At 46.4% G+C, this 14,961-nt stretch overlaps 1 protein-coding gene and 1 long non-coding RNA gene across 4 annotated transcripts in view; one reads left to right on the forward strand and one right to left on the reverse strand.

Moving 5' to 3' along the window:
• The window catches only part of BPNT2 (3'(2'), 5'-bisphosphate nucleotidase 2), a 36,463-nt gene extending 34,422 nt beyond the window's left edge, over positions 1-2,041 (reverse strand). For both annotated transcript variants that reach the window (XM_042923129.1, XM_042923130.1), the window contains exon 1: positions 1,587-2,041. In XM_042923129.1, the coding sequence (XP_042779063.1) occupies positions 1,587-1,976 (390 nt within the window). In that variant the 5' untranslated portion in view covers positions 1,977-2,041. The remainder of the gene's footprint in view (positions 1-1,586) is intronic.
• A 136-nt stretch (positions 2,042-2,177) lies between these two features.
• Positions 2,178-14,004, forward strand: LOC122210458. Of its 2 annotated transcripts, none has more exons than XR_006198070.1 (3): positions 2,178-2,281; positions 5,734-5,905; positions 11,526-14,004. It is a non-coding gene; the product is annotated as an uncharacterized LOC122210458 (long non-coding RNA). The 2 variants fall into 2 exon arrangements; XR_006198071.1 differs by having other exon boundaries at positions 2,181-2,264.
• Positions 14,005-14,961: the final 957 nt, after the last annotated feature.

Here is a 14,961-nt window from a genome sequence, read left to right on the forward strand (position 1 = left end):
TTGCTGTCAGGATCCAAAGAAGTCCTGCGTGCCATTATCTGGGTGCCTAAAATAAATTCAAGACATGGTCACCATTTCTACTGATGTAACTATTCTGCATCATTTCTATGAAACTCCTGTTTATTCGACAAACTCTTAAGAGAATACCGTGTGTTTTGGAGAAAAGATATCCTACCGGTGGATCTTACATACGCAAGATACACGTATCTGTACAAACCCAAGATAAGTATTGTTTGTGATGATAAAGCAGGGTAGGACAAAAGAAGAATAAACATTCTGTGTCTTGTTTGAGAATTCTTGTGTCAATAACATCTGGTAGCCAGCGGCTCAGGACATGAAGCCAATGTTCCTTCCCCCTGAAAAAAAAATTTTTTTTTAAAGGAAAGAAAAAAAAAAGGCAGTAAGAAAAAAATGACACATGGAAAGAGGAAAAAAGAGAACCCAAGCAGTAATACGACAGACTGGAGGGAGGATTACACAAAACAGGTAATTCTACAATGACAATACTCGCTTAAGTCTTCCAAGAACAACAGTAAAAGGTCAGATACTTTCCAAAGAAGCTGGGGTTTCGATTTCACTGTTTATCTAATTAATAAAATTCCACTGGAAACAATTTTTCTTCCCCGTAGCCAAAACGAGTTAGCACATAGCGCTTCCAAGGCACTGCTACACTAAGTTAAGCTCTTCCTCTGGAATTATCATACATTTTTAAAAGGGTTATTCATTCGACAGCAGCTCCACTAAAATGATGAATTCCTAAAGTATGAATAGCAAATCCCCAATTCTGGATTTACCTACGAAGATGTCAATTCCTTCCCCAGAAACGCACCCAAATAAAAGGCCAAGGTTTTCCAATTCTTACTCTCTGTAGAAAATACGCGGGCGGGGAGGGGGGCGCAGCTGAAACGAAGTGGCTGGGAAATAGACTTCCGAAGCCTTCTTTGAAGAGCTCCCCAAATACACGCCTTGAAGAGGGTCCTGATCACTCTGCGGCTCAAGTAAGCCAGAAGCATACCTCCCACATTGCCCTGCGAACTAACAGTTCCGCAACCAGACTTCTACCGTCCTCGGCCCCCAGTTAGCTCCTAGCGGGTCCGGCGGAAAACGTGTGTTCCATAGAAACGATCCTTCCGACAAGTACATCAAGAAAGGCTGGAGGGCCACGGGGGTTCTGGTCCAACCCCTTCATTTGACAGAAGGGCCCCCAGCAGGGGCCGAAGTTAACTTTCCCAGCCTTTCAAGGCCGGCCCGGCACCCCGAGCTTCTGATCGCAGGCACGAAGCGCGTCCCCGTTTCTGGGGAGGGGCCAGAAGGGCCAGGGCCCTGACTCAGATTACCTGCAACCTCACCCAGCTCTGGTGTCAACTGTTTGTACGACCTTGAGCACCTAGACTTCCGCGTCTCGAGCTCCACGTCTGCAAAAATGGGAGCCAGGGCGCCACGACCTGGAGCTGTCAGAGGGGTCAAGGCGCTGGGGCTCGCTCCGAGCAGGTCTCCCCGCAAGGCGACCCCGAGCGGGCGCTGTCGCCGGCCCGCACCCCCCCCCCCCCGGCCCAGGGCGCCCGGCGCTCGTGGCACCCACCCACCTGCACGTTAGGGAAGGCGGTCTTGAGCAAGTAGAACATCTTGCGGTTGGACAGCACGTCCCCGCTGGTCATCTTGTCCTCGGCCCCCTCGCGCGTCTTCCCCTTGGACTTCTCGTGGAGGACGTTGCTCTCGCGGACTCGCCTGACTTCATCGCCGCCGCGAACCGCCGCCAGCACCGACACGGCCAGCATCTCGCGCAGGTCCACGGTGCCCCCGTCGGCCGCGGCCGCGGGCCCTGCGGCCGCGCCGCCGCCCGGCTCGCCGCCCAGGCCGAAGAGGCTGAAGCGGCCGGCCAGAAAGCCCGAGTAGAGGTGGTAGAGCACGCCGAGCCCTAGCAGGCAGAACACGGCCACCCCCAACGGGGACAGGCGGATGCCCATGGGGGCCATGGCGCGGGAGGCCGGGGCTCGGGGCGGCGGCCCTCACAGGCCTCCCCGCGCCCGACGCCGCCGCCGCCGCCGCCGCCGCCGCCTCGCTCCGGGGCCGGGCGCCGCGCGTCTTACACCGGCGTCCGCTCGCCGGCGCCCGCGCGCCCCATCGCTCCCTCCCGGGAAAGGCCGAGCCGCGCCGAGAAGCCCTCCGTCGCCGGGCCGCGCGCCCAACTGCCCAGGGCAACGCGGTCCGGGCTCCTCAGCCGGCCAGTGGGACGCGCTTCCACGTTAGCCAACGGCTGGGAGGTGAAAGGGGAGCGTGGGTGTGTATCCGGGTTACGCGAGGGGGCGGGGCGGGGGCGGGGCCACGTCCTCCCCGCCCTCGGGGCGGGCTGATCCTGGGGGCGGGGCGGCGGGCTGCGGGGCTCCGGGAGCCCTGGGACGCCCCACCGCGTGGCGCGGGGCTGGAGCGGTGGCTGGCTTTTCAAGTCGGTCTCGGGTGTGACGGAGCTCTTTTCCACGCAGGGAAGTTGCTGAGTGCCTTGTGCAGATTGAAACTAAATCTCTCTTTGAACGACGACGCATGGTTGACATAAAGTCTACCGCTTGTTTTACAGGCTAGACTTCCCGTCACTCTCAGATTATTGACGAACGGAGGCTGTGACAGGCCATTTTCAGACAGAGCTGTATGTTTTCTTGGTGTGTGTGTGTGTGTGTGTGTGTGTGTGTGTGTGTTTCCTCCAGCGCTTGTGTAGACGGAGCCTGTATCTTTAAATCGCGTCTCCGCGTTGGGAGAGGTCGGTCGGCCGGGACCTCTCCCACACTGGGGAATTTTACTTGACTCTTTATTCTGTTGGTCTCTCTCTCTGTGGTGATCCAAACGCTTGCTTATGCGTTTGCATCCGTAGGTTTATATAGGTTTTTCCCTGTTCCTCCATCTGCCAGAATAAACCACCCTCTACGCAGCTGAAAAATATGCCTTGGTTCTGGGCTTTCATAATGAAAGAAAACGCTCTTTCACTTGACACACACCTTCCTCCCAGAGGTTGAGATGGACGAGGAACTGAGAAAGCCTACTTGATATAAAGGTGGTCACAGGATGGGCAGTCAATCCGGAATATGTAATCTTCGAGCCAATATAGGCCCTCCAAAGGCTTCCAGAAGCCTTTACCTGAAATAATTTGCCTTGGATACGTTAGCAGGAATACTGAATACTGTACTTAACTAAATTGTAATATTATTATAAGCATGAGTAAGTTTATTTTCCATGTCACTAGTGAACATTAAGATGTGCAGTATCGTTCTCAAGTGTTAGGATATTTCTATAAAATCAACTTAAAATGCAGCCTGTTTCACAGTTCATAGCCAAAAAGTCATTGGTTGTAAATGGGCTTGAATCAACGCTAATGACCTTAAATACTGCAAGTATACAGAATGGATTCTGAACATCCTTTGTTAGGCAAGTCAGCAGAGACAGGCTGACCTTCACCACTTCCTCAGAGTTCAGGACATCTGTAGAATTTGCATATGGTTATATAGATGCAATAAACAAAGACTATTGATTGCGCGGTTTCCCTGCCAGCAATCTGTAACTAGCTCAAAAATAATCACAGCACGAAATCAAGTACAAATACAAATCAAGGAAGGACCAGTCTCTGAAGTGTTTACAGCACCAGATCTTAAGAATCTGGCACTGTTCTCCTCAGCTTTTGGGAACAAATTCACAATTAAGCAAAGCTGCTTTGAAAAGAAAGCTGAAAGTGAAGGGCACAGGGCAGTTATGGCTACCAAATCCAGAGGTAAATATAAAGATCGGGGTTGAAGTAGAAAGGCTTAAGTTCAACACAACCACCTCAAACTACACTCTGAAATCAACGAAAGATAGGAGTTGGGGAGTAGCTATGAAAATATTAAAAGCATCGGGGGAAAGTATAGACGAGGTTTGTAAAAATAAATTGAATAGTATTTTCCAAGGGTATTGGAAAGGACTAGCGGGCCCCATTCACTGTGGCACGATACAAAGCACTAATGAGACACCCAGAGGGATCCTTAAAGCTCTGCAGCATCTATACTTCGGGAAAGAGATTAAAGAATTGAAGGAGAAGTTGCCCTGAAAACAATGAGTGAGTTCAAACGTCATGGTTCCAAGAAGGGTTCTAGTACCCAGGTGACACGATAGGTAATACGTAATAGATATTCATAAAATATAACATGTAATCATTAAGAGAACCTTTGTGATGAAGATGAAACTTAATTACATGTGGGACAGTGATGTTGTCTTAGAACCTTCATAGGAATTTGATTGCAAGAAACTTGCTTTTTCAGTAACATGTTGAGGCTCTAAAGAATAAATACATACCAATGAAAATTACATAAAAGTAAATGGAAAATAATAGGTGTGTGGGGGTGCCTGGGTGACTCATTGGCTGAGCATCCAACTCTTGATTTCTGCTCAGGTCATGGTCCCATCCCAGGGTGGGTTGGTGGTGGGATGGAGCGCTGCCCCCCGCCCATTGGGCTCTTTCCCGAGGGTGGAGCCTACTTGGAATTCTCTATCTCCCTCCGCCCCTCTCCCCGCCTGTATGCTCTGACTCTCTAAAATAAAATTAATCCATCAATTAAAAAAATAATAGGTTTGCGAACTGAGGCAAACTGGACTTTCAAAAATAACCTTTTTTTTCTAGGTGTTGAGGAGTGCCTTATTCTGTAAAAATACTAGTAGCAACAAGAATTGACACACAGGAGAAACTTCTTTAACCACTTTCCACTTAACTGGCTTGGCAGACCCTGCTTTCCACCATCAGCATGTTTACACCTAATAAATGCCACCTTTTGGGGGACTGCGCACTTTCACTCCCACTACTAGAACTTTCTATACTCTTTAGTGTTAGTTTTATTTCAACCCCATTTTGCCATCATGGTTATTATTACAAATACAAGTGAAATATCATGTAAAACAATCAAATATGAGTATATATATAAAGCTGAGAGCTGAATGACTGGATCCAGGTGAGTCACTAAAAACAAAAATTACCACCAATTTCGGTTGTTGGGGCAAAAACTGTCCCCGACTGTGACGAAAAAGAATCATCAAAGCTCAAACAGGTACTGAAATCAGATTGCTTGGCTTTAAAGAAAGCAAGCTGGTCGTCTTAGATTATGCATTACTCATGTGGTTGAAAGTGCAGCTAATGAATATGCTCAAAGAAAACTCACCGTACATTAAAAGAGAGACAAGTTATTATATATTTATAGATTTGCGTCTACAACCCACTCCTGTCTTGATTACATCAGACAAAGGACCTCTCCTAGAAGTCTGAATGTTACTGCCTTCCTGCAAATACCACCTTTCCTTATGCTCTCCATTATGTATGAAATAAATAACACCCATTTATAGAACATTATTAACATCTTAAATGATGGCATGTTTTGATTTGCCTGAATGGCTCCTAACCCCAAAATTTATCTTGGAGAAATTGTGTGTGTGCGTGTGGGTGTGTGTGTGTGTGGGTGTGTGTGGTGAAAGCTCTGCCAGTTAGTTTTCTTGTATTGTTTTTCTCCTGAAAGAGCATTTCAGGCGGACAGTTAAACTAATCAAACATTCCAGCTAGTTGAACCCCATGGAAAAGTGGCGTTACTACTTTTCTGAGAAAGCAAGAAAAAACAATGAACTCATAGCACCTCTTCATGTTTACAATATTCCAAGAAAAATATTATTTTTATATTCCTCCTTTAAGTGAGCCTATAAAAACAATAATTCTATTTTTTTTAATAGATCCGGTGAAATGGTACTTGGTTCTGCTGCTAAAGTTCTCTCTTTAGCAGATCATACAGTTCTTGGGACAACGGCTTTCACATGTTAAGACTTCATGTATTTCTAAAACATGATCTACATCCATTCTTAAAATCGATTTTCCCAAAGATTTTGAAATACTCAATTTAAATGGGTAAGTTTTTCAATTAATATAAAGTAATATGTTAGCAATTAATATAAAATAATATGGTAGCACTAAAACCTTCTACTATGACTCTGACCTTAGCAATAATAACAATGCATACTTATTTTAAACAGAAGCAATGTGGTAGGTATAGAAAACGGAGTATAATTTCTACTCTTTGATATTGTAATTACTCTAATCCATATAGCCAACATGAAGGCAGGTGGGTGTTTTGCAGATCTTTCTATCCTCTGACCTTTTGCATACGTGAACTCAGATCTCTGTATATCCAAGCAGAGATATCATAAATATCTACTCAGATGGAAACTGGACTTTTAAGAACTACTTTTAATGCAATTTTGCCCTTTGTGTAAAGTGTTTTTAAAAATCTTGAATTTAACAAATACATGAAGGACCCAACATTCATTTTCTCTGTCCAGAACATTTGTTTCATAGGCATACAAGTCAGATGAAATAAATATTTGCTTTGGAGCTGTTAAGATGTCACATATTTGTTAACTTATGTGTGTGCTCTTTATTAAATCCAATGCTTGGCAAAGCATCAATTCGGTTAGTAATGTAAATTTCCCCACACTGTGTTTTGTTCTGTAAGTGGTCCAAACTCATAAAACACATTTTGCCCACTATCTACCCGAAACCTGAGGTAAAATTTACCTTCTTAATCAGTCCAAAAAACCCTCATGATATAGTATCTAAAATTTTCTAGTCTCCAAAATAGCATTTGAATGTGTGTATCAATCATGATTATAATATGGAGTCTATGGCATTGTATCTATGATTTATATTAGAAAAACCCCAACATAATACATGTTGCTATTGCACTGTTTTGGGTATAATGCAAGCCAAGTGATGTCACCCGGAATGTAAGAACTCAATGTATTTAATAATATCATAGCCAATGTGTCTCAAAGTTATTGCCAAAGAAAAAGGGGGAAAAAATGTTTTTACACGTAGATACAACAAAGGAAAAGTTTCCCTAAACAATGCTTACCCTACTACATGAAACATTCTTTTATGTGTGTAAACCCTCTACATTGATTTCATGGTTCTACTAAAGGGTGACTGTTTGGAGCCAGTTATCTCTAAGTCTCTGTTTCTGCTTGCCTTTCCAGCAGAGGCACTGACTCCATTTTCAAGAACGCTATCCTTTCAAGGATGTTTGTACAGCAAACAGCCTTGAAAGAGAATTATCTTCCTCCAGAGAAAAGGACAACTTTGTTTCCTACACATTAAAATAAAGATAAGGGCAGGCAGCCTTGCGGCCAATTATAAAAGCCTCAAGGTCCCTGAGCTCAAAGTTACCCTCCTCTGGACCCTCTGAGTGCCACTCTGTTGGAAGTGAGGCTTGAGAAACAAGTGCAAATGCTGAGTCTGAATGCCACAATTGCTTTGTCTCTGAGCCAGGAGTCTCGTGTCTTCTGCCAGCATCCATGAAACTGGCAGGCTAACTGGTTAGCTGCAAGTCAGGTGAAATCTCAGCCAATATTCCCACATTATCAATTTAACCATAAAGCCAATTTTGCCAATTTATTTCTTCATCTTAGTTAGTCTCAAAGCAAATAGAGAATGCCTTTTTTTCTGCAGCATCTGCTTACTAATACTATATGATGCTACAAAGTGCCTTCCAGAAGCACCTAGTCTTTTAGCAGAACGAAATCTCTTACCCATCTGTCTTCACCCAGGAGCCTCCCTTAGACAGAGAGAGCTTCCTGCTTGTCCTTGGGACTTCCATAGTTAGCAAATCCGATTGCTCTAGATGGGTTTATGTAAAGAGATCTGTAGTAATGGGAAACACCAGCAACATACTCAGAAATTTAGATTCATTCTGTGTCTCAGTGCTTCTAAAACTATAATAGCAGATCATGAGGTGCTTCAAGATGGACTCATAGTCATGTAGAATACAACAGCAGTTCCAGTGACCCACGTTTTTTTCTGTGCATCCTGTTTACACCAGCAAGGAAAGCTCTGATTGGGTCACCCCTACTGGTAGTTACCTGGCATGCCGTACTTCTCACTATATCCTCCTGGGTATCTTCGGCTCTGGTCTAGGTAACTGACTAGTTACGGTAGTCAGCCAGGGTAAGCAGGGTTATTCTCATTGAACATCCATACACATGGCAAAAGCCATAGCCACTTGAAGAATAGCCTGATGTTGCATTCCTTGGCAGAGAGCCATGGGCAGATAAAGCCATCATCGCCTGTGTATTACTGCCTCAAGTAACATCTTGCCATCCTTATCCCTCACTACAAAGTTACAAATACCTGCCAGGTAAACATCAAATTAGAGAACTCTAGAGGTTAAAACAATAGATAATTTTGCTCCATCCCTTGATCTGGTAGGTAAGTTGAGTTACCCCAGAGCTAAGCCAGATCAGAACCCCGGTTTTCCATTTCCCATTCTGCTTGATTTCCACACAATGCCCATATGTGGGCAACACAATCCTTCTTGGGAAGGCAGCAAGACCCTCAGCCCCCCAAATGCAGAGCCCACATTTTCAGGCTCTGCCACAGTGCGTGCTCCGTGGTGTAGCATGTTCTCTCTCTCTTCTCTCTCTGTTTCTCTCTCTCCCTTTTCCTCGCTCCCTCCCTTTCTCTCTATGAATTCATTGAATCACCTATATTTGCATATAACCTGATTCGGATTGCATTTTTAATGTTTCTCACTTCTTCCATGCTTCTGCGTGATACCACTTCATTTTAAGAAGTCTCCGATTTCTATTTTATGAATCACTTAGTACCATGAACAATCCCAAGAAACAAATTCTCAGGTTTTATAGCTCTCCATGCTTTCCAAGCCTGCATATCACAGTCTCCAGGAGGCTTTCCTGATGTAAGAATGGACGCCAGGCTCTTTGTACGCGTTCCAGTAACCAACAGCACAGCCTCTGTCATCGCATGATCCAGTAATCTCATCACTGCCTGATGACATGGCTGCCTCCCCTACCGAACTGCGAGCTACTGGTGGGCAAGACCCCACAGCTTATTCAGGGTTGGTATCCCAGAACCCAAAACACTTGATGCATGCCCCCAAAATGACTTCTGATGCATTTTGTTCACTCCACTGCATTTGCACCACCATTGCCCCTTCCCCACATTCCTTGCTTAGCTTTGTTCATTACTTCCCATCTCTTCTTATTCCCGTAGGGTAATGGAATAAGGGTGACAACGTCCCAGACACAAAATCTTACTAAAATCCAACCAAAAGATAATAGGAGGAGAGGTAGGAGATAGAGTTGTCTGCACTGAATTTCAACGGTGCATCTCTTTGTCTTTAAGCTCAGACTGCTCTCTTTTCAGCCCCAGACAGATGTCAATTACAGTGCCTTCTCTTTGGAAACACGGAGCAAACTTTCTCTATGCTGTCCACGGAGCAAGTCAACAAAGACGATGAGTTCAGCTCCAAATAAGTGGCAAAAGATGGATTTTAACGATTCTTGATTCTTCAGCATGACAGTTAGGAAATGACCGGCAAATTGCATTTACTGGAGATTAAGAACAAAGGCCTCAGGTGATATTTATGTGACCATGAACTTTTTAGGCCGCTCACATCCCTCTTCATATTTAAGAAAGGGACCAAGTATGGCCAGGGACAGGGCTCGGAGGAGGGGGTTGGCTGCAAGAAACCCCTGCGGGAACATCTAAGGTGATAGAAGTGTTCCATACTATTACTGTGGGAGTGGTTCCCCGACTCTATACATTTGTCAAAATTCAGCAGATTGAATACTTGAACTTGGCAAATTTTATCGAATATACATAATACCTCAAAAAACTGATTTTTTTAGGGGCGCCTGGGCGCTCAGTCGGTTAAGCATCTGACTTCGGCTCAGGTCATGATCTCAGGGTTCCTGGGTTCCAGCCCGGTGTTGGGGGTCTGTGCTGACAGCTCAGAGCCTGGAGCCCGCTTCAGATTCTGTGTCTCCCTCGCTCTTTCCCCTTCCCCCGCTTGCACTCTGTCTTTCCCAAAAATAAGCATTACAAAAAATTTTTTTAACTGAGGTTTTAGAAGGGAGGAAGGACAAACAAATCAAGTCAAAAAACCGGATCCTGTATGTGATATTAATGTAACTGCTTGCAGACCAAATAGGGCGGGGGGTGGAGCTTACACCTGCGTTTCTGCCACAGTCATACTGTAACTGCCTGTTCCAACAAAATTGTCTTGATGTAATGTCTTAAGAGGATAAGAAACGTCTTCAGTTCCTGTCTAGCATGATCGCCAAGCTTGTTGTCCCCACTGACTTGTGCAGGTAGAAACAACTATGAAATTACGAGGGAGAAAAATCAGCCCTTCTGCTACACAAACCAGAATGCAGATGGCCAGGGAGGGGACGCACGGATATTTCTTTCCAAGGCGCACGCAGCCAACGCATGTGAATCCTGAGGGTGAATAAAGTTCCCTGTCTGGCTGGATTTGTGACCTAAGGTCCTTCAAAGGCAAGTGAAGTCACGTGTCTCCATCAATCACAGCAAGGCTCCAGCCAAGTAGAAGGAGGAGACAAATGCACACTCAAGAATCTGGAAGGGTGCTCTGCTTGCATCCTAACTGTAGGGCAGATTTTGGCTTGCGAGGTCCAGGACGGGGCTCTTGAGGCAGGGACTGCAGAGGGAACAAAGATGCAGAGGGAAAGCAAATCCTTTGCTTCCCCTTAACGGCGGTGTGTGCTTTATAACTACGGGTGTTTCTGTCTGTTTTGGAAGCTGTTTTCCCCTCTGCTGTGCAGCCTCCTGCCCTTCTTGGCCTTGCCAGATCTCAGCCCTGCTCTGAGTGAGCCCTGTGCAGTCGGCCGTCTTCCCGCCCCAGCACCCTGTCAACAGCTCAGGCTCTGAATTTCTTTTGCGCTCCTAACCTTTCCTGTTCAGCTTAGCTCTGCCCTGTCTTCCCCACTATTTCTGCATGATATTCCCAGTACTCTACTAACGTGATCTCGTCTCTTGTGCTTGAAGAAACACAGTCCAGCAACCAAATGATCGTTTCCCTCAAATTCCCGTTCTTGGCTTGCGCTTCCCACACACTGCGAAGGCTATGCTTTTCTCTTCCATCCGCTTTCCTCAGATGCTGGGTGCACATTGGCTTTCCCAGGCTGTCTCTGGCTGAGGAAGGCCCTTCCCGGAGGATGAGGAACTCTGTGACCCTTTGGCCCCCCTGGAGTGGCTGAGGTCGGGAGGCATCCTGTATTTGGACATTCTAGGTTATCCTGCAGGGAAGGACAGGCTAAGGCTAGCCCCTGCTCCCCCTGCTTGTGCCTCCTCCCTTACTAAGGCTCTGTGGCTTCTGAGGCATGTTCCCCACCCCAGTTTTTCACGTGCCTGGTCTGGCTAGCCTAATGGAGCTGTGCCAGCTGGCACAGGACTGCTATTGACTCGATGTGTTGTGTTTTGAATGAACGCCATTAGTTCTATTTATTGGGATGATTAGTTCTCAAAGGCTTATAATCCAGTTTTTCTTTATAACTTCCTCGCTGCCTGGCACAGACCTGGACAGATACGGTTGCTGATTGATTCCATGGTGCCCTGTGCCTGGGGGGACATGGGGGGGAAGGGAGGGAGGTGCCCAATTGCCTCAAGCCTATGCAACAGGATGCTAGATGTAAGTTTTTTCACTGTCTTGCAGTTTTCACCGAAATTCAAACGCTGAGAGCAACGAAGAGACTATATACGTCCTCAAGAGAGGCGCTCGCCAGCTCGTCTTTCCCGAACTACTGTCGGGATCCGGGTCAATGCCTCCCTTTCACCGTCACGTAGACCAGGAGCATGATAGGAGGAGAAAGATGCGTGAGGATCCATTTAAAGCTAGTTGCTGAATGCGGTGCTCATCTTGACCACCTCCCATCTCTGGCTCAGAATGACAGGGGTTTGGAGGGAAGTGTTTAGAGGAAAAAAAAAATCCACGTGCCCCAGGTTTTAAGGTTAAGAGATTTTCCTGCATGGAGCGGCCTGGGCTCAGAGAGTCTGGCAAGACAAAGACTTGGGTTTTCTGTCCTAGACAAAGTAGCTGCCCAGAAAGTAGCCGGGCCAGGGCTCTCTTGAGGTGATCCTGGCTGTGAGGACTACCCCGCTGGCCACACTAAGGTGACCATGACGGGGAGGCCTCGGGCAGACGCAGCTTCCAAGGCGGGCTGGAGAGCACGTCACCCACAGCAGGGAATACCCAGGGAAATGAACTTGGTGTCCAGCAGGAGAGTGGGGAGAGAAGGCTTCGGAGAACTCACAAAAGCGCCCCAGGAGAGAAAAAGCCAGAATTCGGGCTTCCGCGCCATCCAGAGGGCGGGAGTGCCAGATGAGGACATCACCATATGAAGTCTTCTGTGGGCCACAGCTTGTTTTTCGCTGTTCATCGGGAGAGTGGTCAGAGAATGAAGGCCACGTGAGCCTCTCCCTCCTCCCTGTAGCTGTCTGGGTCCGAGGCCAGCCTGAAAGGTCTGGGGGTAAGAAAGCTTGACCCCAATGCAAGACGTTGCTTCCTTCGACCTGCATTTTCTTGGTTGCCCACATACCAAGGAGACGGTTGCCAGGGGTGTATTTCAAACATGTCAGCTTACACGCACACCACGTTTTCCTTACATTTATACAGATCGCAGGGACAATGGAAAGAAAAGCATAACTGGGGGAGAGAGAGAATGGGAAATCGACATGACATGGGTAAGAAGGAGAGAGCTTGCCTCACCCCTGTGGGTCCAGCTAACGGGTTGAGTCTCATGGTGGGTGTGCCCCCACTTTTCCAAAGATTTATGACATCATTATCTGTTTTCTCTCACCAAGGGAATCCAAAGAGGGCTTTTGTTTTTATGGAAAAAAAAAAAAAGAAAAAAAAAAGGTGAAAAGCGAGATTAGTCTTTGGCATCGTTTGGCACCTGTCGGGCCTTTGTGGAGGCAGCGTGCACCCGAGCAGGGAGACTGGCTCCGCCAAGCTCCTTCCCCAGGAACCACACGCGGCATCTCAGAGTCCAGCCGCCAGAGCTCTGGACTGTGTCTATGAGCATCGGTGCTTTATCTCGATTTCTTTTGTTCATCTGTTAGCAAGATGTGTCCTAAGGTATCAGAAAAGCCTAAGAGGGCTTATTGTTTTGCGTCTGGGAGCACTCAAAGAATTTTCCATGGAAGTTCATGACAACTGCTTCTTCCCTTTATGGCTATTTTGGCTTACGAAAGGTTTCGTGGGAATGCTTTAGGTTCGGACAGTGGGGGTGGGGTGACCTGTACTTCCCAGCAAGCTGCTTTAACGGGGTTGTAACTGAAGACGGGCAGGATCTAACTGTAACCTTTACCAAAGTCAGTTACGACTTTGTGCACCTGATTTTGCAATTTTTTGACGTACAACCGCTTTCGTTAGGCAGGAAGCTGGGCGTGAGCGACAGGAGGATGGACAGTCCCAACCCAGGACTGCGCGGGGACCACCCGTTGCACCCATCTGGCAGCGGGTCTGTGGGCACAACATCCCGGCCCAGGGAGAGTTAAGTTTTATATGCTTGTTGTGTTTATGCAGACCTGACCTATGTCCCTAGAACAGACAAAATGTTGCGATTTCCTACCCCATGCAGGTATTTTAAATACATCTTGGGAAAGGACAGGGACTGTTGGCTAATTATTATATAATCCAAGGCTGTCACTCAAATGTTGCAACCCTAGAAGCCAGGGGAAAAGCGAAACTGATAGAAGCCCACACCCTAGAGTTTCTAGGGCCTTTGTCTCTCCTCACTTGGCCTGCTCCTCCCTTGGAGTGTCCTTTTAATAACACGTTGCTCAGCTGTACTTTCCTTTCCCTGTCCTGGAATTCTTTACTGTGGCAGCGGAAAGGACCAGGGCTTTGTTCCTTTTCCATCTAACTCTCGGTAACACTTTGAGGAATCTAAATATTTCATTCACCTCAATATTGGAAGATACTGTGAGAGGCTTACTAAGTGTCGATCTCCAAAACCAGAACTCCATGAAAGAGACATGACATCCCAGGGCTGTGAGACGAAGTGGTAAAGCAAGAAAAAGGCCAGTGAGGGTGCCAGGTCTGGGTGGGTGGCTTAGTGGCTTAGACATCCGACCCACTCTTGGTGTCGGCTCAAGTCGTGATCTCACAGTTTGTGGGTTTGAGCCCCGCATCAGGCTTTGTGCTGACTGTGCAGAGCCTGCTTGGGATTTTCTCTCACCCTCTCTCTCTACCCCTCCTCTGCTGACTTTCTCTGTCTCTCTCTCAAAATAAATAAATAAACTTAAATAAATAAAATTAAGAAAACCTTTGAATTCTTAAATAATGCAAAAAGTTCAGGGCCTTTTTCTTTTTGTTCTGGAGCCTGCAATACTAACCATAAGATTAATAAACACAAAATTAAAATGATGGGAGGATAATCATGCCTAATATAAGACACCTGATGAGCACATAATCTATATGGAGAATGGTTTTGTCTCCCTCATGGCTGAGAGACGTGCACTTTTTACTTGTTAACTTCAAAGTAAAACAGCCAAGGGTGCCTGGGAGGCTCAGTAGGTTAAGAATCCGACTTCGGCTCAGGTCACAATCTTACGGTTCACAAGTTCGAGCCCCAAATCAGGCTCTGTGCTGACAGCTCAGAGCCTGGAGCCTGCTTCGGATTCTGTGTCTCCCTCTCTCTCTGCCCCTCCTCTGCTCACGCTCGCTCTCCCTCTTTCTCTCTCAAAATTAAATAAACATTAGAAAAATAAAAAAAAATAAAACAGCCAATTATTCAGAAAAACGGGTTTATTCAGGATTAGCAGAGAATTACAATTCAAGACATGGAAGCCACAGCAAAACCACAGGCAAGTCCAACCAACAAAGAAGAATGTTCGTTTATGGAGAAGAAGGAGGAAGTTGGGAGGGGTTGTTTTGAATAAAAGTCCATTGGAAAAAAGCAAGAGTTCAGGGTGGTGACTTGCTCATTGACTAAATTGCAGGGGTAGTTGATTTCTTATAAAAGATGCAATGTGTATCTTTTTCTGTTGGGACCTGTAATTGAAGATTCTTTCTTGTTGACCATTCTTCTGTTGGAGTCTGCAATTGACAGTTCTTCCTGTAACTGACATTGAGTGGTAGGGCTCTA

The sequence above is a fragment of the Panthera leo genome, chromosome F2, assembly GCF_018350215.1.
Source record: "Panthera leo isolate Ple1 chromosome F2, P.leo_Ple1_pat1.1, whole genome shotgun sequence".
In the NCBI taxonomy this organism is placed as follows: domain Eukaryota; kingdom Metazoa; phylum Chordata; class Mammalia; order Carnivora; family Felidae; genus Panthera; species Panthera leo.